Consider the following 22,172-nt stretch of genomic DNA (forward strand, 5'->3'; position numbering starts at 1 on the left):
AGTGGGGAATCTTTGTTGTTCACATTTACTTGGCTAGTGGCTAATCTGAAAAAGACACATTTTTTGAGACAAAATGCTGTTTATCAAGACAGTATTTGTTAATACATGTTAGATACTTTCATAAATAAAGTCAGGCTCTTCGAGAATGGTGACATAAAATGTGACCCCAATTTTTGTTTTTAAAGTACTGGGTCAACTTCATTACTGGCTTGAGCTAGTTAGGATATCCTGTGGGAAAGTGATCCACTTTCCTGACATAATTGATTTGTGTGTCAGAAATAGAAATGGCAAGCCTAAAATTTGCGCAGTAATTTCTCTGTGCTTTCCTCTCGGTTTTAAACTGGAATACGTTTTCACAACTCACCTGTGACCTGAGTAGTCCCTTTATGTGGGTAAAGCAGAGCACCAAGGACACCTGTCGCAGGTCATGCAGTGGGTGGCCTGAAGCCAGAAAGCTTGCCGAGCGGCCTTTGTGCTGCGCTCTAGCTACATGGCTCTGACAGAGGCCTGAATCGAGACCTTTCTCCCCAGTCCTTGGCAGGCATAAAAAGCATTTGTAAACAATATACACATTCCGTTGGACTCTGAAACTGAGCCCCTTGTGGGGTACGCACAGCACCTGCTCCCCCACAGCCGCGCTTCCAGCCGGTGAGCAGGGGCGGCTTGCTGTCCGGCTCGGGGCTGGGCCGCGGTAAGGGCCAGCGCTGGGCGGGGCTGGTCGTCGCAGCCTAATTCGAAAAACACTTACATGCTTTTCCAAAATCAAGGACCTTGTGAGGTGTGAGGGGAGTGGGAAGACCATAAAAAGGAAAAGACAGAAGGCAGAAAGCAGAATGGGAAGGAGAAGAAGATGCATGAAGAGAGGGAAATAGGCACTGCTCACTGGGCTTCAGAGTCAGACAGAAAGACAGGCTCAAATCCCAGCTATAGGTTCCCAACTATATATGTCACTTAAATCTGGAACTGTTACCCAACTGTATTAAAAGGGAATAATAGCAAGATAGCGTCATTTATCAAATAATGAAAATCCTTACTTACAGGGATGGTTGCTGGCTTATGTGTTCCGTGCTTTTAATTTTAGAGACCACCACATTTCTTCTGCAGTGCTGAGACTTCAGTATATTAGCGAGGATTTGTTTTGTAGCCGAGACCCATACCAGCTTTAATACACAACATTTTATACTCTCACATAAAGAAGTTCAGAGATAGGAAGTCTAGGGCTTTTAAGGTGGTTCCTCAAGTTGTGAGAGCCCTGGCTCCTGCCAGCTTTTCTGCATCTTCATAGTTTTGCGTGGCTGCTGGCACTCTGGCAATTACATCCTTGTTTCGGGGAACAGAATGGATGAAGGACAGAGCAGGGTTTGACCTTGTAAAATCACCTTGAATAAGGGGGTTTTCCAGAATAACCATGTGACACTCTGTGTCTCATTGCCCACACCTTAGTCTGGTCACACGCACCTACAAGGAGCTAGGAAGTATGGTTTCACAGCTTCTCCATTTTTTGAGCCTTGTATATGGACTATAGCAAGAAAGATTGTGATCTTTGGGAAAAGTGTCTTAGAAGTTAAAATTTATTGTTAATAATACAACTGGTAACTCCCATTTAAGGGATCACAGGCACTCTCTTCAGAAATTTATATAAACCATCTTAGATAACCTTCTTTTGATGTGGGTATTATTATCCCCATTTAACAGAAAAGAAATTGTGGTTTAAAAAATATTAAGTTTTGCCCAAGGTTATGTCTCTCGTAAGTGGTGGAGCTGGAGCTCAGAGCCAGACTTGTCTTTTCCACATCCCAAGCATTTAATCACTACTCTGCCTTCCACTTCTCAGGTTTTAGCTTGGTAATTTATTCATGTCTACAATGAGATGTTGTAAAACCTTCTATCTATTTGTGGTTTTATAGTCTTTAGCCCTTTACCTTTACCCAAAACACACACAGACACACACACACCGTCATTCATTTTTTCCAAGTCTTTCAGTATTTCTATGCTTATGTAAAAGACCGTGACTTCTAATACTGATTAGTTCAATGCTAGTTGTCTTTCTGTGTTTTGGTCAGAAGTCTGCTTATTAGAGTTTGGTGCAATTTAGAGGAGCCCTAAAAACCATAGGTGATAACAGTGAGTAAGAAAGAGTCCCTGCCCTCAAGGCATTTACAGTGCAATTCTTTAGAGAATGGATTTTAGACAAGCCTCTTAACATCAGATTATACTGTGACACAGCATGTGAATCACAACTGACCTAGATGTACACACCCATTTGTCCTTATAATTACAAGTGTATCGTGGTTACCTCTAAATGGCCACCCACCCTCTCAAAACATTCCCAAGAAATTAAGTAGATAAGCAATTCTATTTTAGTACTCCTTATATTTCCCCTTAAATGACATGACTTATATTATTGTTTTAGTCATAGAAGCTTAATCTTAATTTTCATCAAGTAGATATGGGGTTAATTATAATACCTATTATTTTGAAATGTCCATTTGTAAGAAATAATTTAGTTCCTATTTTATGAAATTCTGAATAGTGGCAGAAATAATATGCCAGTGTATTAGAAACCCCAATCAAATGGGGGTCAGTTGTGACATTTGGACCGGAGCCTGCCAATACAAGCCTGTTTAAGGTTTATCCTTGGTGTGTTCTTTTACAAGACCAGAGAAGAAAGATGTTCCTCCTGACAGGTTAGGATAAAAAGAGCATTACCCAGGGATGTGAGGCTGGTGACACCGTCTCCTACAAGACTTCCATTTATTCCAGTCTTTGTTACCTGGAAATTGCGTATTGAGAGAATGGACTGGCAAGGATTCTCATTCTGTCCATTTCTCTGCTTTGTTTTCTAGTGTGTCTACTGCCTTACAAAGAATTACTTTTTTTCTATTTGGGAGCTACCTACAAATTATTTTCCCCCATTTCCTAATTATGTATATACTGAAACATTTTCTTTCATCAAGGGAAAGGAATTTTTTTTGATAGGCATAAATACATCATCTGCACCTGGGATTTGCCTAGATGTCTAAGGTACTTTGTTCACTGGGCTCCATCAGTTCCAAAAGTCAGTTATTTTTTGCTTAGGCTGTTTGCCCTGACACTTGATTTATAGGTAAAGAGTCCCCAGGCTCTCCTAACAGTCCCTTTTATCTTTGATGACCTAATTAACTTTATCTGATCATGGAAAACTTATGTTTTCTAATTGTCCTTGAGATCATGGGCTTCATTATTGCCTTGAGTGAATTTTACTTTGAAACTTAAACCATTTGGTTCCTAAAGATAATGATAAATAGCACTTGTGTAGGCCTTTAGAATTAAACAAAAAAAAAATTTAAAAAGAAGGCTTCTCTACATTGAACTGTAAGGCAATCCTTACAGTTACAATGAGAGAAGTGGTTTATGCTCATTCGTGATTTCATGTCACCTAGGATTCTGCAGTAAATACAATAGACATGGTTTCCTCCCTCTTATTACTTTGGGGGGGAGAAATGTTTATTATGAATGAGGAGACATGTTTATATAAGAAATCTACAGAGAGAACTTGAGTGGTTTGCCCAGAGTAATTGTATCTGATAAAAATTGTCCGAATGTGTGATGAATGACTAAACTGGAAGGCAAGAAGGAAGATTTTAAAGTCTTGGAAAACTGACAAAAAGAGTGGAATGTTTTTCCTATAGATAATGGGTAACCAGGAGAGGCTCTGGATTGGAGGGGCGATGTAATCGAAGAAGGTGGAAAGAATAATTCTGGTCCTGAGGGGCCAGTTAAATGAATAGGGGTAGAGATGGGGAAGAAGTGAGAAGCTATGAATACTTCTGTGCATAAGAGAAAGCCCTGAAATAATGGGATGGCAGTCAGGCTGGGACGGGACAAAAAGAGGAGACGCTGCGGTGGGGACGTGGGGAGGATCTGGTGCTGACTGCATAGGAAACGAGAAGCCGATGATGGTGGGCGTTTCAGGTGATCAGAACTGTGTGATAGTTTGGGATGGCCGTAAGCGCTTAAAGGGCAGTTAAGAGAAGCCCGAATGTCCATTCATATGACTCCTTTCTAAGATGATATCTTTGACGACTCTCTCTCAGAGTATTTCCTAAAACCAGGAATAATGTCCCTTCCTGCTCTCTTCCTTCTGGAACCAACCTAAACATGTCTTTTTCCCTTTTGGTCTTTCCTGAGGGGTAAGGAGACATCCCCCCAAATATTTAAAATTACGAGGAAATGGAGCCGAGATCATGACCCGAAAGTGGGTGGCTCCCTGACCGCGTGACGGGAAAGGCCCCTGGCCGGCACGGGTGCGCCCTGACTGCGGAGTGCACTGTTCCCTAGGCCTTCTTCGTGGACCACAACTCGCGGACCACCACGTTCATCGACCCCCGGCTCCCGCTGCAGAGCAGCCGGCCCGCGAGCGCGCTGGTGCACCGGCAGCACCTGACCCGGCAGCGCAGCCACAGCGCGGGCGAGGTGAGTCCCGTGGCCGGGGGGCTGTCACCGGGACGCTGAAAGGGGCGGAATGGTCGCAGGGCTGCTTTGGAGACACAGACTAAATGACAAAGTTAAAACTGGATCTGTGAGAAAAGATGGAAGGAATTTGAGATTTTCTGAAATTCAGAGAATGGGGAGCGGGAAGTCACTCTGTAATAAGGCTTACGGGGGCGGTGAGCCCTGTTGCTTTCCTAAGGGCAGCTGGACAGGAGGAGACGAGCGCAACTTCAGGGGGCTCAGATTCGGTAAAACGGGGGGCAGTTTCTTAAGTGAGGCTTGCTGGGTTCGAGCAGAATCTTTGGCCAAGGCTCTGGGATTGGGGCAGTCTCACTGATATTCTTCAAAATTAGGATATACCTGAGAGTTGATTTATGTACTGTAAGTGCCCAGAGAAAATGAGCGGAATGAAGAATTACTGAAGTCTCTTGTGCTCTACTTTGCTAGTTTGCAGTGACCCGTAGTAACCACAGGAGGGCTCTCGAATGGCTTAACCAAAAAGAAAAAAAGAAGTATTATAATCCCTTCCTGCTTTTCTTTTTCTTTAGAGGCTTAAATAAAGAAAAGGAATGTTTCAGGTCAAATTTTTTCTCCTTATACGGACTTATGCTTTGAATATATATCATCACTTAATATACATTGTTTCTAATAATTCCCTTAGACATATTTAATTAGGATTGTTTCCCTGCATGCCATTTCCACATCTATGTGCAATCCTATTTTCAGTATTATATTGTAGGTCAAATATTTTTGTAGCTTCTATTATAAGAAAAATTATGAGTGCAGTAAATAACTGGATTTGATACATTAAAATTCCACTGTGGGAATTTCCCCATATCATTTACATACTTGCTTTAATGCATCATGTGTGTTTGCTGGTCATAAGTGCAAACACAGAAGAGTGTACATGAGAAGCTCATATAAAAATGATCTACTGTAGGATGAGGTATCCACAAAAACATTTATGTTTTATGAACAGCTAATAAATCTTTACCCTGCTGTCCTATAAGCCATTAGTGGTGAAGTAGATGATGCGAACAGCATTCATCTTATAAGCGGAACAGACTCTCACCTTTGGACCTTGTGCATGACATGTAGCATAATTTGGGCCCTGCCTGACTCTGTCACGTGGCCAGTGCACTTTAGCCACTTGTCTTATCTTGACTTCACAATACAAAGCTGACTGTTCAGTCTGGTCAGGACTACGTGCATGAGACTAAAGGCTATACTTACATTTCCTTTCAACCCTCTGCCCCAGAACTCGAATTGTCTTCATGTTCTAGTAGTAGCCTGTTGAGGGAGAGGGATCCCACATTAAAATTAGGTACACATTAAAATTGGAATGAAAATTTCTCTTCGTATGGATGGAAACTGAGCGGTGGAGCAGGGATACCCCGTAAAGACTGAGCATTTGGGGCCTGAGTTGTTAAACCTTTAAGGGGGACGAGCTTCCTGGCACCGCTGGAAGCATGTAGTTCCTGCAGTGATAGGCACATCTTTCAGGGCTTGTCCACTGGCCGGCTGGCTGGTCTGAAGAAGATGGATGTCAAGAAGACCTCCGGCTGTTCTGGGAAATGATGACACATAGCAGCATCCTGACAGGAGAGAAAGTCTATGTGGGTGGATTAAAATGATAACTTCTGTGACTGACAAACGAGATGTAGTTAATGGCTGAATCTCCCCAGAGAGTGGCTGACTTCATTCCCCAGAGCCATGAACTCACCAGATGCAGAGTGAGAAACTTTAGTTACATAGACGAGTCTTTCCAGCCACTCTCTTCTGCTCGCTTAGCAAACACTCCAGGTAGTAGACATTTTTGCATCTCTTCCATCCAACAGATTAATACTTACCAAACACCTGCAGTGTAGCAACATGGTGTTTGTTGTGAAGGATACAAATAAATAATATATGTTCCTGTCCTGTATTCTTATTAAGGAGAGAATATATGAAACGAACCATAGTACAGATGAAAAAATATGAGTGAAAAATGCTTTATAAACTGTTAGAATGAACACCAAGTGCTGTGGGAGCTCAGAGAAGGTCACATTTAATCTCAGCTTCAAGGGAAGGGAAGGCTTCGTCAAGGAGGGGCTGTTTGAACTACCCTTTGAATGAGTGAACTACACTTGCTTTCTGTTGAAGGATAAGCAAGCCACGTAGGGTGGGGATGACATTTCCAGTTTTAGGGCCTTTAGAAAAACCCTCACCAAACACCTAACTGATGCAATTTGGTAAAGTGGTTGTGAAGATTTGAATGGGTGGGAATAGAAGCTCTATTTTAAAAGTACCAATTTATAAATCCAGTATGTTATTTTGCCATTTGTTCTCTTACTCTCTTATACTATTATTCTACCATTGTCTTAAAATAATTTTGTAATATGGGGAAGGGGGGTAAAACAGAAGCTAAAGCAATGTTAGAGTTTTCTTGTAAGAATATTTTTTGTTTGTCTACTTGTACATATGAGTTTCTAAATCTGTAATAGGCACCATAAATAATTCAGGTCAGGGCAATCCTATTTAGCTCTTCCACACCTGCTATGATTAGCTCCCTGGTGTGGGAGTTTCAAACCAGAAAGAGCTGTTGTACTGGGTGCTCTAATAGGCAAGTAAAATTGCTTCTAAGGAGATAATATACAAAGCCACATGAAGACAGCTGCTCTTCAGCCCCTCCTCTGCTGAGGCAGGGAATTCCCTGATTTGCCTTGGCCAAAAGAAGGGATATCCTGGCACTGCCTTGATGCATTTTGTTCTGCCCAGGTCTTCTCTCTGAGTGTACTGTGGCAGGTTTGTGTTCTGTCGAGACAGAAGTTATTCCTGATGAGCAGGTCTGCTGTTTAGCTTCTACAGCCCCAATCATTGTGATCATATGGAACTACTCCTGTGCTACATGGTAGATATATTGTCATTGCCCCTTCCCCTCTCAAGGACATGGATGCCCCAACTCCTGCACTCAGTTCAGCAGCTAAAGCAGAGCTTTTTAGAATCCTATGTCAGCTCCTCTGCTGGCATTTGTTCTGATAGGTTGGTACTTACCAATGCTCGTTGTCAAGCAGTTTGAAGAGCTTGGCTCTAGGTGCCGATGTAAAGCACTCTAGGTCTTGGTGCAGAACATCAGTGATGCTTGTGTTTGCAGGTAGGAGAAGATTCTCGACATGCGGGGCCACCAGTTCTTCCCAGGCCGTCGAGTACATTCAATACCGTCAGTAGGCCGCAGTACCAGGACATGGTTCCAGTGGGTATGTCATCACTTTACAGAAATCTTTATCTCTGCTTCTCACGTCAGCGTGTCCCATGCATTCTGTGCTGTTACTTCCCATTGTCAGCCTGCTGCTTTTGCCCTGTACTGAGAAACTTCCATTATCCCCAAGAAACTGATTGGAATCTCAAAGCACTAACGGCTTATAAAATCCTATAGGATGAGATTTTTTAAAATGCAACTCTCCCTTTTCCGAGTAGAGCTATTACATTAGATTATTGAAGTTAAAGAAAAATAAAGTAACTGTATTATGTGGTCATTTCAGATTAAGTAATTGGACAAGCATATACTTAGTATACATGTATTAATGCAATGAAATAAGAATTTCAGTGGTGTGTGAGCCTGTGTAGCCTCATAAAATAAGAAAGCAATGATGGTACATCATGAAGGGTTTTTTGGTAGCAAATTTTGGAGCGAAATTATAAAGTAAAAATAAATGAATGTGAGCAAATAGGCCTGACAGCTTGAGTTGTTATTAAATGATGAAGTTGAAGTAGATCAGCTGTCAAACCTGGAGGCCTGGAGGCCTGGAGGCAGGTGGAGCAGACAGACTGCCAGGGCTCCTATAGGCTCCCTGCTCCATTTAAATTTGAATGGCTCTCCATTCGTTTTTTCTTTAAAATTTTTACGTTTTTTTAAAACAAATCTTTACCATGAAACGTAATGTAATGCACATGGCCTAAAGAAGTTTGACATCCACTGGATAAGAAGAAATTTGGGGTCAAAGTAAACAGTCTGTGTTTGACTATGCCATTACTAAGAGGATACTAAACACTGCACATAGAATTTTAAAGTGCTTCAAAATTTTTGTTCAAAGTTACCTAGTCTCTGATCATGGATGGAATGTACAAACCCATTGATAAATTTCAGTTATAAAGGTGTTTTTATTTTTGTTATATGCGAAAATGTGCAGTTAGGGACACTGAATTTGACAGTGGGATTCCGTGTTAGCAAATAGTATTTTTTAACATTTTTATTTGTATTTAACTAAAATATGTATGTATAAGCAGCATGATACCACTAAATTTGAACCAGCAAAAATATAGAGAATTATATCTCTTTTGTTTGATCATTGATTAGTTTAAGTAAGGCATCTTTCTTCATCATATTTATGAACACAGAGTGTGAACTGAACTAGGATTTCTGATGTTTGAGAATCACTCAGTTCTGTGATTTAAATATATCTATATTTCTGATTATAAGTAAATGTAATCAAGATGAATCATCTTAAGTAACCAAACTAGTTTTCTTGACAAAACAGGTATGAAAAGAGCCCTTAATAAATTTTAAGTAACTATTTTTCAGTTTCTTGGGCATTAGGCAGCTGTGACTAAAATGTAAATTTTTCTTTTAACAAATAGTTGATGCTGCTGATCGTGTTGTAGCTGTTGATATAGTTGGTTTGGTAAAGAGCTATGTGTGGCTTAATGAAATTTATTTCCACATAGAATTTGGGAATGGTTTGTCCTCTGCATTTTGGTAGTAGCTGTTGCTGGCAGCTATTGCATTTTGGTGACTGGTTCTGCCTCTTTACCTCTCTGCATGACTGATATTTAATCAGAAGATAGTTTTCTGATGAAGTTGATTTTGGTAAGCAGTAGCTTGAAATGATCAGTATCTAGGATCTTAGTGATTTCATCTTGCAACTTGATGACAAATATGGCTTATCAAATGAGCTTAATGAATGCTTAAGTACATCACACCTGACAGATCTAAATTCAATACTCATAACAGGATAGACACAAATTGGAATTTAAGTATATGTAGTGGCTTGAGTACCAGGAATATTAACCAGAAAAACAGATTTTTAAAAGTTTGGATTTATATGCACAAAACTAATGACAGATTTTTAAAAATGTTATGTTTTCTGATTTTTCAGCTTATAATGACAAGATTGTTGCATTTCTGCGCCAACCCAATATATTTGAAATTCTACAGGAAAGGCAACCTGATCTTACCAGGAATCATTCACTCAGGTAACCATAATACTGGTATTTGTTTCAAGTTGCTTATGCCCCAACTTTTAAATCTTCAGTATTAATGATAATCGTCTTGGAAATTTACTCTTCCCTTCTGGCATTCTGAACAAAGGCATCTTGCACCCAAACACCTTATGTCATCAACACCAGGTCATTGTAGTCCTGGCTTTTCTCTATTAAGTACAAGGATTGAATAACATTGACTAAAGAACCTAGAACCTTCTTTAAAGATTATTAAAAAGAAACAAAAGTTCACAGCCAAGAACGCATCCTAGATGTGCAGATTAAAATGAAAATAATAAGACACTAACCTTTTTGAGTAGCTTGAGTAAACAAAAGTAACATCAAGTTTATTGAATTGAGATTCATAAAATCCTAGACTTGGTCTTCACATTTTTCCATAATAAAAACACAGTGGAACCCAAAGAGGGAACCTGATAGTGTCTACAGTCCAGCATTCCCTGCATGAACCCTTTCTTCTAAACAACTCTTCAATGCATCATGCTTCAAGCCCAGTTTTACTTTCCTGAAAACATGCTGTTCCTTTTCCCGGGCAAGATTCTCTCTTCTGCATTGGACGAGAAAGAACTTGCCTTTAAAACTCAGTGCAAGCTGCCCCTCCATGAAGCAGTTAAACTTCACTGTGTACTCTCCTTGTGATCTAGGCTAATACTTCTCAACCTCAGTGTGGAGTTGGAAAAAGTGTGAGTTAATGCTGAAAATCTGCCATAACTCAAAGCCCATTGGGTTTATGTGCCACATTTACTGGTAGAAATATGTTTGCCCAGTGGTGCCATCCTGACCCACAGCAGTGATTCTCAAATACTTCTCTACTTGGTTGCGCCCAACTGTTTTCATCAAGATCATCTGGGGAGTTTTATAAAGTACAAAATGCCAGGTTTCACCACCCCCATCTCCCTTCTCTGAATTTATGCCTCCTAATCTTCCATGCCGTACCCAGAAATTTAATTCAGGAGGTCTGGCTGGGGTAGAGCTCAAGCATTTAATTTTTAAAAACCTCTTTATATAATTTCAGTGGCACAGCCAGGTTTATAAAGCTCTGGTCTGGACACTAATTTGATAATTAATTATGCAATATATCAAGTTGTCCTTCACACTATTTTGGTTATTTGAATTTTGTGCTTTAATTCGACTTTTTAAATCTTTGTGCTTTATTTTCAGTTAGATTATAAGTTCCTTACAAATAGGGATGCTATTCAATCACCATTATTTCTCTTCCTTATGCTCAATATCTAGAGTAGCACTTGGCATTTAGTGTATGTATATATGTGTGTGTGTATGTGTGTGTGTTTATATATATATGTTTATTTGAAAATTAATTACCAAATATCCTTCTATGATGTTCTCAGTCTCTATCTTGTTTTTATTGAGGTATAATTGACATACAGCATTATATTAATTTCAGAGGTCCAACATAATGATTTGATATTTGTACACACTATAGAACGATCACCACAATAACTCTAGTTAACATCTGTCACCATACATAGTTACAGAATTTTTTCTTTGTTGAGAGCTTTAAGATCTACTCTCTTAGCAACTTTCAAATATGCAACACAGTATTAATTAGAGCAGCGATTTTCAACCCATGTGCCACAAGAATTTTTAGAACATGTAATATCTGACTAGTTAGGGGCACTGATCTCTTTTCCCTTAGATTGTCAAATAAAAATGACAACAGCCAGCACAACATTAGTGGTCCAGTTTGAATGAATCAAAATTATTCATTTTCTTTTGTCAGATCAGCAAAAAACATACTTTTTGGTGTGCCAGAGAATTTTAGTAATAAGTTTACGTGATCCATGAGATAGAAAAGGTTGAAAATTGCTGAACTATGATCACTGTGTTGCACATTACATTCCCATGACTTATTTATTTTATAACTGGAAGTTTGTACCTTCTGACTTCCTTCACCCATGTCACCTACCCCACCCACCCCCTATCAGTCTCTCATATCTTTAAAGTTATCATTACCTTCTAAAGTTCAAGTATGACACTATAGACTCTGTAATCAATCCCAGTTTCACATTAGTTGACATCTAACTCAAGTCTCAATGCTTTCCCCAACTTGACAAGAGTGCTGTTCTAAATCACACAGAAAATTATAAAAATTATACGAGTTATCATTTTGTACATTTGTATATCATGGCATTCACTCAGTAATTCATGGACCACTAGAGAATCTTGTGTAAGAAGTTGTAGTTAATAAAGCTGCAGAAATGAGCTCCTTAGTTGTCTGATGAGAAACCTTACAGATTCTAGGCCACAAAGCAAAAGGAACAAACTAACAAAATCTTCCTTTTTTGCTAATCGCAAAATAACAAGAACTCTGTGTCCACCCCCCCCCCGTTCTTTTGAAAGTAGCCCCCCCCAAAAGAACAGGAAAGCAGAAACTCAAGAAGTTTTTCACTTTTCCTGTGCTCTCTACATTATTATTTATACCACTTTAACATTTCTTCACATTTCCACTATCCGAGAAATCAGATGATTTAATCTACTTGAACAGGGCATCTAATATTATTATTACTCTTTCATGACTTACAGAACCTTAACAGAGAGAAAAGCTGCAGGCCCCCTTGGTAGCTTTCACTTTTGTTTTTGATTCCCCGCCCCCCTGCTCTTTAGAGTCTTAAAAGTCTCTAATCCCCTAAATATTGCTGAAGATTTTTATTTTTTAATGACATTTGGGGCCCTCAGTTAAGCATAATCTTTCTTCTGAGGTAGATCTCACAGGGTAATCAACTGCTACTAAATTATTTGATAGGTTTTGAAGTAAGTTTCCATCTTGTTCCAAAGCTTATTTTGGAATAAGTTTTCATTTACACTTTCTCAGACTGCTTACAGCATTCAGCCATAAAAAGCATCTGCAGTCATGACAATTAGAGGAAGCAGGAACGTAAAATGAGACACTAATGCTGTTCCTCTTACACAGAGCGCGTGCCGCACAGTGCACTTCTTTTTCTGAAAGTGTTCGGTAGTCAAGCATTTTGCTTGTCATAACAACATAATGGGGAAGTTTGTATATCTAAGAGAACATTCTGTTTCATATGGTTAAAAACTGCACCGTGAGAAGCATTTCCATGAACGTAAGTGTGGGGAGCCAGCTGGGGCTCTTTAATCTCGTGTTTCAGTGAGATTTTTGATAAGAGATTCATGATGGGATAGAAGCACTAACTGTGTGTCAGAGGCGACTGTGGGCCTTATGTTCATGTCCTGAGCAAGGGCTCCCAATGCCAGCATTTCTCCTCATTTGTGGCACAGCCACTTAAAAGAATATAGCCCTCCTTGTTTTCTCCATAATATGAGGAAAAGTGTTAGCCCTTGGGAAATTCAAATAGATACACCCCTTTACTTTGTTTTTTCATTTTGCTTATGAGTCTCCCTAAACCAGAAGAGAGCTAGCAGTTTATTTGGTTTGTATCCATATAACTTTACCCGCAGAATGTCTATAGTTTTCATGCAGTGTGATACGGCTTTTGCTTTCAACTGCTATATTTATTTATATATTTTTATCTTTTTATTTATTTATCTTTATTGTTGAAAGTATTACAGATGTCCCCCTTTTTCCCCCCATTGATTTAATCACTGCTCCCTCTAATTTCATCTGTTATGCAAAGGTGAATACTTAGAAGTTGTTCTCTGTCTCTCTTTTTTAATCTCAGAAGAGGTTTATTTCCTCAGAAAAATCAATATCCAAAAGTCAGTACCACCTCCATCAGATGGGTAGCATTCCCACTGGATTCCTGTATTTTACTGTTGGTTCTCGTTGAAAGACAGTAATCATACTAAGATTTTGTATGCTGTGACATTAACATAAAAGCTGAAATAAAATGTTCTAATATTTTATCTGGAGACAAACATATTCATTAAGAAAACACAACCTTTTAACAATATTTTATAGGTGAATGTAATGAATACAAATTTAATAAAATTTTTGGTATTGGTATTTGTATGGCACTGTGTTACGGACAATGATCTAGGTGTCATAACACTGAATTAAAAGTTGAGAATTTCACCTCTTGTGTGATTATTAGGTGCAGCCAGTAAATGGGCTCTGTCCTAGTCTAGTTTTCCCCAGGCATCAGTGATCATTATTTTTGGCTCCAGAGTGATTCTTCCTTTAGTGCTTCCTAAATAAGCCCCCTTGCCAAGAGAATGTGATCTGTGATGCTTTTTTTCATTTTGGTAAATTGAACCATTCCATTTTTTATGTCATTAGTAAATTAGTAACTTGCAAGTCAAGACGTTGTGAGCCACAGAAGACAAATGGATACATGTTTCAGGGTTCTCCGGCACAGAAGCAAAACCAGACTTTGACCTTTTATTTCTTTCCAGGATCTTTTTTTAAAAGTTCTGGAATTTTGTTATTGCTCAATTATATGCTTTTTTTTTTTTTTTTCATTTAAAACAAAAAAAAGCACATGCCATTGTGAAATTCTCAAAAAATACAGAATTTTATGTAATAAAAAATTTAAAGTTTTCAAAAGCTGGTTTTCATAAAGCACACCCCCAGTGTTCAAAATTTCTAACTGATTTCTTGTCTGGTTTTCTAGCAAATAAAGTTTTCTACATTTACTATTGCACTGGAAATATTAATTTTAGCTAACATCTGAGCTACATAGTCAAAATAACATAAATTTACTCCTGCTGATCCTTATGGGTTTTCCTGTTAAGAGCTGCCTTGCTCTCTCTCATAGTCTTCTCCTAATTTGTTTACTGCCCACTCAGATGTCTGGAACCAACATGACAAACTTGACCTTTGTTGTACCAAATTTAGATAACTGAAAATCGGGATTGGAACTATTATTTTCCTATGGACCTTTCAAATAGGCATAATTATTGAATTTTCAAAACCACCTGATTAAAAGCTGCAGCCAACTCCTAATGGCTCTTCGGAAGTAGTAGAATATAGATCTTAAAAGTTCAGGTTTGTGGTCAGAGATACTTGGTTTGAATTCTGGCTCTGCAGTTTACTTGCCAGGTGACTTTGAATGAAGCATTTAACCCCTACTAGTTACAGTTTCCTCATCTGTGAAATAGAAATAAAGTTTTCCAACTTGCAGGGGGGTCCTTTTGAAGATTGAAATAATTTATTTAAAGCACTTGGTAGTGTGTAAGCAGTAACAAGCATACAACAAATTTAAATTAATACTACATTAGTAGTCTGTTCTTCCTATTGCATCACTAATACTCAGTTTAAAGTAATTTGCCTGTAAATTTACTCTGATTCTCAAAACCACTACTCCTGCAACTGATCATATGTGTGTAAATGGGTGAACCGTGTGATGTGAATGTAGTTAAAATGCAGGAAGAGTCTCTGGAGCTCCATCACTAGCTTCTGTATAGGAAGGCTTTCTAGTGTTGTATTCATGCTGTTTCTTACAGAAAGCTTTGCTCTAAAATCTTGCACCATGTATACGTTGAAACCAGCCTACGCAGAGGACTTAGCCTTCTGGCTCAAAGTTCAGCAGAAATTACCGAGGATCAAAAAACATCATGGCAGTGTCACTGAGATAACATTTCAGAAGCCATCCAAAGGTGTATTAGAACAACTTTGCAGGCGACTAATCTTATAGATCTGACGAAGGTTTGGGATTTTGGTACATAAAACTGTAAGGAGCACGGATTCTTAGACACTCTCATCTATTCTGTGGCTTCTGCAGAAGGCATAATTGCTACTCATGTTTTTTTAATGGACATGCTAATTTATAGTTGTATATGGGCTTTTGACATATCTATCATGGATATGTCTAGTTTTCACATTTTCCACACATGGAATCTCATAGCTGTTAACTGGACAGTCATACTTAAGAAAAAAAGACCCAAAAGAACTCTCATAGTCAAAATCGGTTTAGAATTTTTTTAAAGTATCACATCCAGGTACTTGTTAAGTCATTTACCCATAAATATAGTCTCCTGATATAACTTTGAAAGATTTCCCAATTTATAAGTATGTTCATCTACCCAACATTTCTCCAAAGTATTGTATTTTCTCGCTAACAAATAGTTCGGTCAAGATTTGCAAACCATTTTCTAGCATGAAGAATAACCATATTTTAGGCATGTCTGTTCCACTATTTATTTTTGCTATATTACTGCATTTTTTTAAAAAAACAACAGTTCAGCAAAATGTTATCTTTCTTCAGTAGCTCATCAGAAATGGACTGTGTGTGGACCAAAGAAAAATATTGATGCTGAATCAAGCCTCAGTGCTTTCTGCAAACCCAAAAGAACGATAAGGCGTTCCAAAATACATTGCCATTTATGACAGCACAAAACAGTTTTTAATGAAATCTACTTTTTACATATATGTTTAGATAAATTGAGGACTAATTAGTGAATTGGAAGCATTTCTTCCAAAACAAAGTATGTGTCCCCTCTATGTTAATAATGTATTGTTTTGCTCTCTCAATGGATTTAAATAGTCATGGAAACTGTCTTCAGAAAAAAGAACTAAGCTAAAATTACAATCTTGTTTCATACACATCCTCCTACATACAAATGGATACTATTAATACACCCCATTGAATAAGGTTTTACTATCAGTTCCTTGGGATACACTTTACTGAAAACGTTCTTGCAGACTCATGAGGGTGTCACTGTATTAAAAATCAGGCGCCTTATGTGTCTGACTTTTATAATCTATAATAGAAATGGCATAATACTACCATCGGTGCTTAAAATGTTTAAAAATATCTTTTATCTTCCTACCATATTGATTCTTATATATTTACATTCCAAGTCAAGTGCAAGGTACATGAAGTCAAGGTCAACATCTCAGTCATCATTTTAACCCTCTCAGGGCCGAGAGGGAGCAAGTCCCAGTGAGTCCGGGGCAGGCCCTCTGAGAGGAACTGCCTGAGGCTCCAGCCCCGTCTCACTCAGTCACTATCCCGGCCGAGTTCCGCAGCCAGAAGTTACGGGGACCCCTCCTCCCAGCACTTGAACCTTGGGCTGGGGGTCCTGGTGGGGGGCTGGGACCCCTCGCTCCTCAGGGGGCCTTCTCAGCGGAGACATCCCTCCGGGTTTTTATCCCCTGCACGTGGGTGGGGGACCGGCCAGGGCGCAGCAGCCCGCGTGGCTGCCCCCCACGTCCTTCGGCTCAGCGAGGCCTCGGGCACTCCTGGGACGGTGGCTCTGTAGCGTGGTGGTGCCTTTCATGTCCATCTTGACTGGGCAGCGTTATTTGGAGTCTTGAGATGTACTTTTGAATAATGTTCCCAACTTGTAAAATACATTGGGGTTTAGCACTGACCGGTGTGGCCTAGCTGGTTGGTGGTGTCCCACACACCGAAAGGTGGGAGGTTCGATTCCCGGTCAGGGCACATGCCCAGGTTTCTGACTTGATCCCCGGTAAGGGTGTATATGGGAGGCAACCCATAGATGTTTCTCTGCCTCTCCCTTCCTCTCTCTCTAAAAATCAATAAAAACATTTAAAAAAATACATGTGGATTGTTTTTTTTATTTTTACTCTGAATACAATTAAAATGTTTATACTTTTCTATTTTTTCTTCTATAACATTTTTTCATGTATTGAACCCTTTCGTTCTTTATAATAAAATCTTCCTGTTTATTTAAGAACTCACTATTTCTTGTCTAGCTTTTCCAAAGTATTGTATGTTTTTCTTTCTGTTGTGGGTGGACTTTTTTTTTTTTTTAAGTCTTCTAAATAATGATTACCAAAATGTGGGAAACCACTAGTTTTTATAGGACTTTTCCGGAAATTGGTACTTCAAGGTTTTGTGGTGTTTTTTTCCCTTGCCCTGACATTTTTTATTACTGTTTAGAAAATACTTCCATATCCTTATCTTTCCCTTTATATGCTTTTTACTGGCTTGTCCATTCTAATTGCTTTACATTAATTTGATTGAGATGAGCTTTCGAATAATGTTCTCAACTTTTAAAATACATTGGGATTTAGCACTGGCAGTGTGGCTCAGTTTTTAAATATATATAGTTATTTTAAAATAAAACTACAGGCAGATAAAAGTTTCAATTCCTGAATATATTTTTAATTAAAACACTTGCTATCAAATGAATAATAAAATAGCATAATTCATAAGAAAATAAAATTCTCTAGTTATACATTCTGTTGTATCATTGATATTCATTCCTTAGAATGCTAGACTTAGGGTTCAGGCTCTTAGAATGCCTCGGGTAAGGTGGCATAACCATATGCTTTTGTGTGGAATAACTAAACTCCTGTTGTAGAGTTCCAGATGGCTCCTCTTCATTGAGAATAAGCTTCCCATTACCTCTTGAATTATGAGGAATGTAAAGCCTTCACATGTGTTAGCTCTTTGAAACTCACAGCATTATTTCAGTTGTACAGAGAGGCCAGTATCTTGTCTACTACATATCATGAAGTACTCAATAAATATTTGTGTAATTAACCAAGACTAACAGCATGATTAAAGCAACCTGCAGAAACAGAAAAAGGAGTCAGTCACAAGGCATCTAATTTGGCTCTATTTTCAATAGATCTTACTGTCTATTGAAAAATGAATGATTATGAGCCCTATCTAATACTATACACACTAGCTAAAAATTGAGTGCTACCATGAAATAGGTTCCCTGCTAAGTATTTTGTTTTTATTCATTAATTTAATCCTTCCCACAACCCTTTCAGGCAGGTACTATAATTATGCTTATTTCAAAATGAGAAACCAGCAAAGAGAGTTAAGTAACTCTTTTTTAATTTTATTTTTAATTATAGTTTACATTCAGTGTTATTTTGTATTAGTTTCAGGTGTATGCCTAGTGGTTAGACAATCATATACTTTATAGCGTGGTCCCCCTGGTATTTTCAGTATCCACCTGGCACGGTCCATAGTTATTACAACATCATTGACTGTATTCCCTATGCTGTACTTTACATCCCCATGACTGTGTTGCAACTGCCAGTCTGTACTCAGTCCCTTCACCTTTGTCACCTATTCGCCCAACCTCCCTCTTGTGCTGCAGCAGTCAGTCTGCTCTCTGTATCCGTGGCCTGTTTCTATTTGGTTTGTTCACTATTTTGTTCTTTAGGTTGCACGTGTAAGTGAAATTGTATGGTATTTGTCTTTCTCTGACTAACTTCACTTAGCCTAATATCCTCTAAGGCCTTCCATGCTTCACAAATGGTAAGATTTCATTCTTTTTTATGGCTGAGTAATGTTCCCTTGCACATATGCACCACCTCTTCTCTCTGCACTCATCTATTCATGGGCATTTGGGTTGCTTCCGGAGCTCGGCTGTTGTAAGTAATGCTGCAGGGAACACATATATTCTTTCAAATTACTGTTTTGGGTTTCTTCGGACATGCAAAGTAGGCATCAGTAGGTCTACAGTTACGAGTATGTGAAACACGAGTTTATTCTTGTATTACTATTTATTAATTATTGTATTTTCCATAGGAATGACTGTAAACCTACTTTTGCCCCACCCTGTATATATAGCCAAAAGTGGAATCACTGGGTCATAAGGCAGTTCCAATTTTAATTCTCTGAGGACCCTCTCTACTGTTTTCTATAGTGGCAGCACTGATCTGCATTCCCAAAAACAATGCACAGGTTTTCCTTTTCTCTGCGTCCTTGACAACACTTGTTTGTTAATTTATCGATGATAGCCATTCTGAAAGTGTGAGGTGATAAATCATTGTGGTTGTAATTTGCATTTCTCTGATGATTAGTGATCTTTTCACGTCTATCAAAGATCTGTATGTCCTCTTTGGGTTTTTTCTGGTGTTGAGTTACATGAGTTCTTTATAAATGTTGGATATTAACCCCTTTTTTAATGTATCATTGGTGAATATGTTCTCCCATTCAGTGTGTTGTTTTTTTCATTTTGTTGATGGTTATCTTTGCTGTGCAAAAACATATTAGTTTGATGTGGTCCCATTTGTTTATTTTTTCTTTTGTTTCCCTTGCCCACGGAGATGTATCAGAAAAAATACTGCTATGAGAGATACCTGAGATTTTACTGCCTATGTTTTCATCGATAGGAGTTTATGGTTTCAGGTCTTTGATTTAAGTCTTTAATTCATTTTCAGTTTATTCTTGTGTATGGTGAAAGAAGGTAGTCTAGTTCCATTTTTTTTTTTTTTTCATGTATCTACCCAATTTTCTCAACATCATTTACTGAATAGATTTTTTTTTTACCTCGTTGTATGTTCTTTCCTCCTTTGTCATATATTAATTGACCATATAGGTGCGGGTTTATTTATGGGCTCTCTATTCTGTTCCATTGATCTGTGTGCCTATTTCTTGTGCCAGCATCATGCTTTTTTTTTTTTATTACAGTGGCCTTTTAGTATAGTTTGATATCAGGTAGTATGATTCCTCCAACTTTGTTACTTCTCAAGATTGCTGTAGCTATTCAGGGCTTTTGTGGCTCTATATCAATTTTTGGAATATTTGTTCTAGTTCTGTGAAATACACCATTGGTATCTTGATAGGAATTGCATTGAATATATAGATTGCTTTGGGTAGTATCAATATTTTAATGATGTTGATTTTTCCTATCCATGAGCACAGTGTTTGCTTCCATTTATTTGTATCTTCAATTTCTTTCTTTAGTGTCTTATATTTTTTTGAGTATGGGTCTTTTTCTCCTTGGTTAAATTTATTTCTAGGTATTTTCTTTTAGACATGTTTTTATTGATTTGAGAGAGAGAGGAAGGGAGAGGGACAGAGAGATGGAAACATTGATGAGAGAGAGAGACATCGATCAGCTGCCTCCTAGGCACCCATACTGGGGATCGAGCCTGCAACCCCGGCATGTGCCCTGACCAGGAATAGAACCAGGGACCTCTTGGTTTCTGGGTCGACACTCAGCCACGGAGCCACGCCTGCAGGCATAGGTATTTTTTTTGATACAATTGTAAATGCATTGCTTTCTTAGTTTGCCTGTCTGATAGTTCTAAGTAACTCTTTAAATTCTTATCAAGGAACTGATTTATATCCCTTTACAACAAATATTTGCCCCAAAACAGATGGCTAGTTAATGTCACTTCTTTGTGTCCATAAATATCCTGTGGCCATAATGGACCAACATTTCCAAATCTAACCTAAATAATGGGAAATAGAAAGAATAGTTGAGCTTTTTACTGCTCAACTCTCTACTTCAAGTCAGACGATACCCTGTGACTGCAATAAAGAGTGTGGATAAATAATCAGTACTAATTTTCCTTTCTTGACATTTACCATTAGAGAAGTCATGAGGATTTCTCTAAAATTGTCCTCAGGGAGTTTTTAAAAACAAATGTGTTTTTGAAGGTGTTACTGAACTGCGTCTACAGGAACCATGTGTGTGCTCAGTCTGCAATCCAGAGCTTTGTGGTTTAGATGCGTTGCTACTTCTGATTGTTTTTGATCACGTGCCCTTCTTTAACTTCAACAAAATGTTGGTTGGTTTCGATGAGTGTATTTTCTCATGGGAATTCCGGTCTTAAGACTATGTTTATTGTCCTCAAATGATCTTCTGCTAGGGTGTATCTTCTGGGGTGAATCTATGTGCTGGAGGAAGTGGTTACAAAAGTCTAAATATTATGGGCATCTGAGAGAGAGCAATAGCCAGTGACTTTTTGCTGAGGTCGTCACTAGACAGGTTAGCCTCTTATAACAGTTGTGACTTTTCTTTTTAAGAGATTGCTTCTTTACCTACCTTTGCACTTGTCTCAGTGGGTTCTGTTTCAGTTAATAATCTGAGGTCAGCTTTCTGATTTCTTTTTTTCTCTGCCACAACAAAAAATGATGGCAAGATAGTTTCTTCCAAATGCTGAGTGGACTTAGGGAAATTTGTTAGGAGCCAAATCTGTTCTTATAGCATTAACTGATCCTGTGCCTAGTTTGTATGTTACTGAGCACTGCTGTGTGCACAGCACAGGTGGATACTTGGGGGACACAGAAGTAAAGGCGGAAGGAAGGGCTTTGCCCTCAAGAAACTCATGTTTCAAAAGGAACTTAAGTTGTAACTGAGTGGCCCTGTGAGAAAGTCCGATGGAGGAAGTGCTGGAATGTACTCCAAAGGGCACAGAGAGAGAAGCATATCCATGCAAAGGTTCAAAGGGTAAAATGTTATTTGACTATAACCTTAATCCTCATTATAAGCCACTACAAGTGCATAGAATTTCTTCATTAAGATGAAGGCAGTAAGAAATTAGAGGACTGCCACAGAGGCCTTCTAACTCTATAAATTTATATAATAAAATTGGATAAATACATTAATGTAACTGCCAAATGTCCCCCAATAAGAGCCATCATATCTTTAACAATATCTCAAGCTTGTTATGTTTATTTCAGACACTGAGTGAGCTCATGGAAATTTGTTGGGAGCCAAATTTGTTATCCTGCATTCTAAAGGGAAAAGAAAGATTGCACGTCTGCAATGTTGACTTGCGCCACTTTTATTTCAATGAACATAAATATGTGGAAATATAAAATATGCATAACTTTTTACCC

At 38.5% G+C, this 22,172-nt stretch overlaps 1 protein-coding gene across 7 annotated transcripts in view; it reads left to right on the forward strand.

Annotated features, from left to right (window-relative positions):
• Positions 1–22,172, forward strand: part of HECW2 (HECT, C2 and WW domain containing E3 ubiquitin protein ligase 2) — a 292,351-nt gene that overhangs the window by 212,630 nt on the left and 57,549 nt on the right. For all 7 annotated transcript variants that reach the window (XR_013999195.1, XM_081142782.1, XM_081142786.1 and 4 more), the window contains 3 exons: positions 4,321–4,455; positions 7,607–7,709; positions 9,609–9,705. Coding sequence is in view for 6 of the 7 variants with exons in the window: in XM_081142782.1 (XP_080998908.1) it covers positions 4,321–4,455; positions 7,607–7,709; positions 9,609–9,705 (335 nt within the window). In the remaining variant the exon portion in view is untranslated. The remainder of the gene's footprint in view (positions 1–4,320; positions 4,456–7,606; positions 7,710–9,608; positions 9,706–22,172) is intronic.

The sequence above is a fragment of the Miniopterus schreibersii genome, assembly GCF_964146895.1.
Source record: "Miniopterus schreibersii genome assembly, chromosome: 7".
Taxonomy (NCBI): Eukaryota; Metazoa; Chordata; class Mammalia; order Chiroptera; family Miniopteridae; genus Miniopterus; species Miniopterus schreibersii.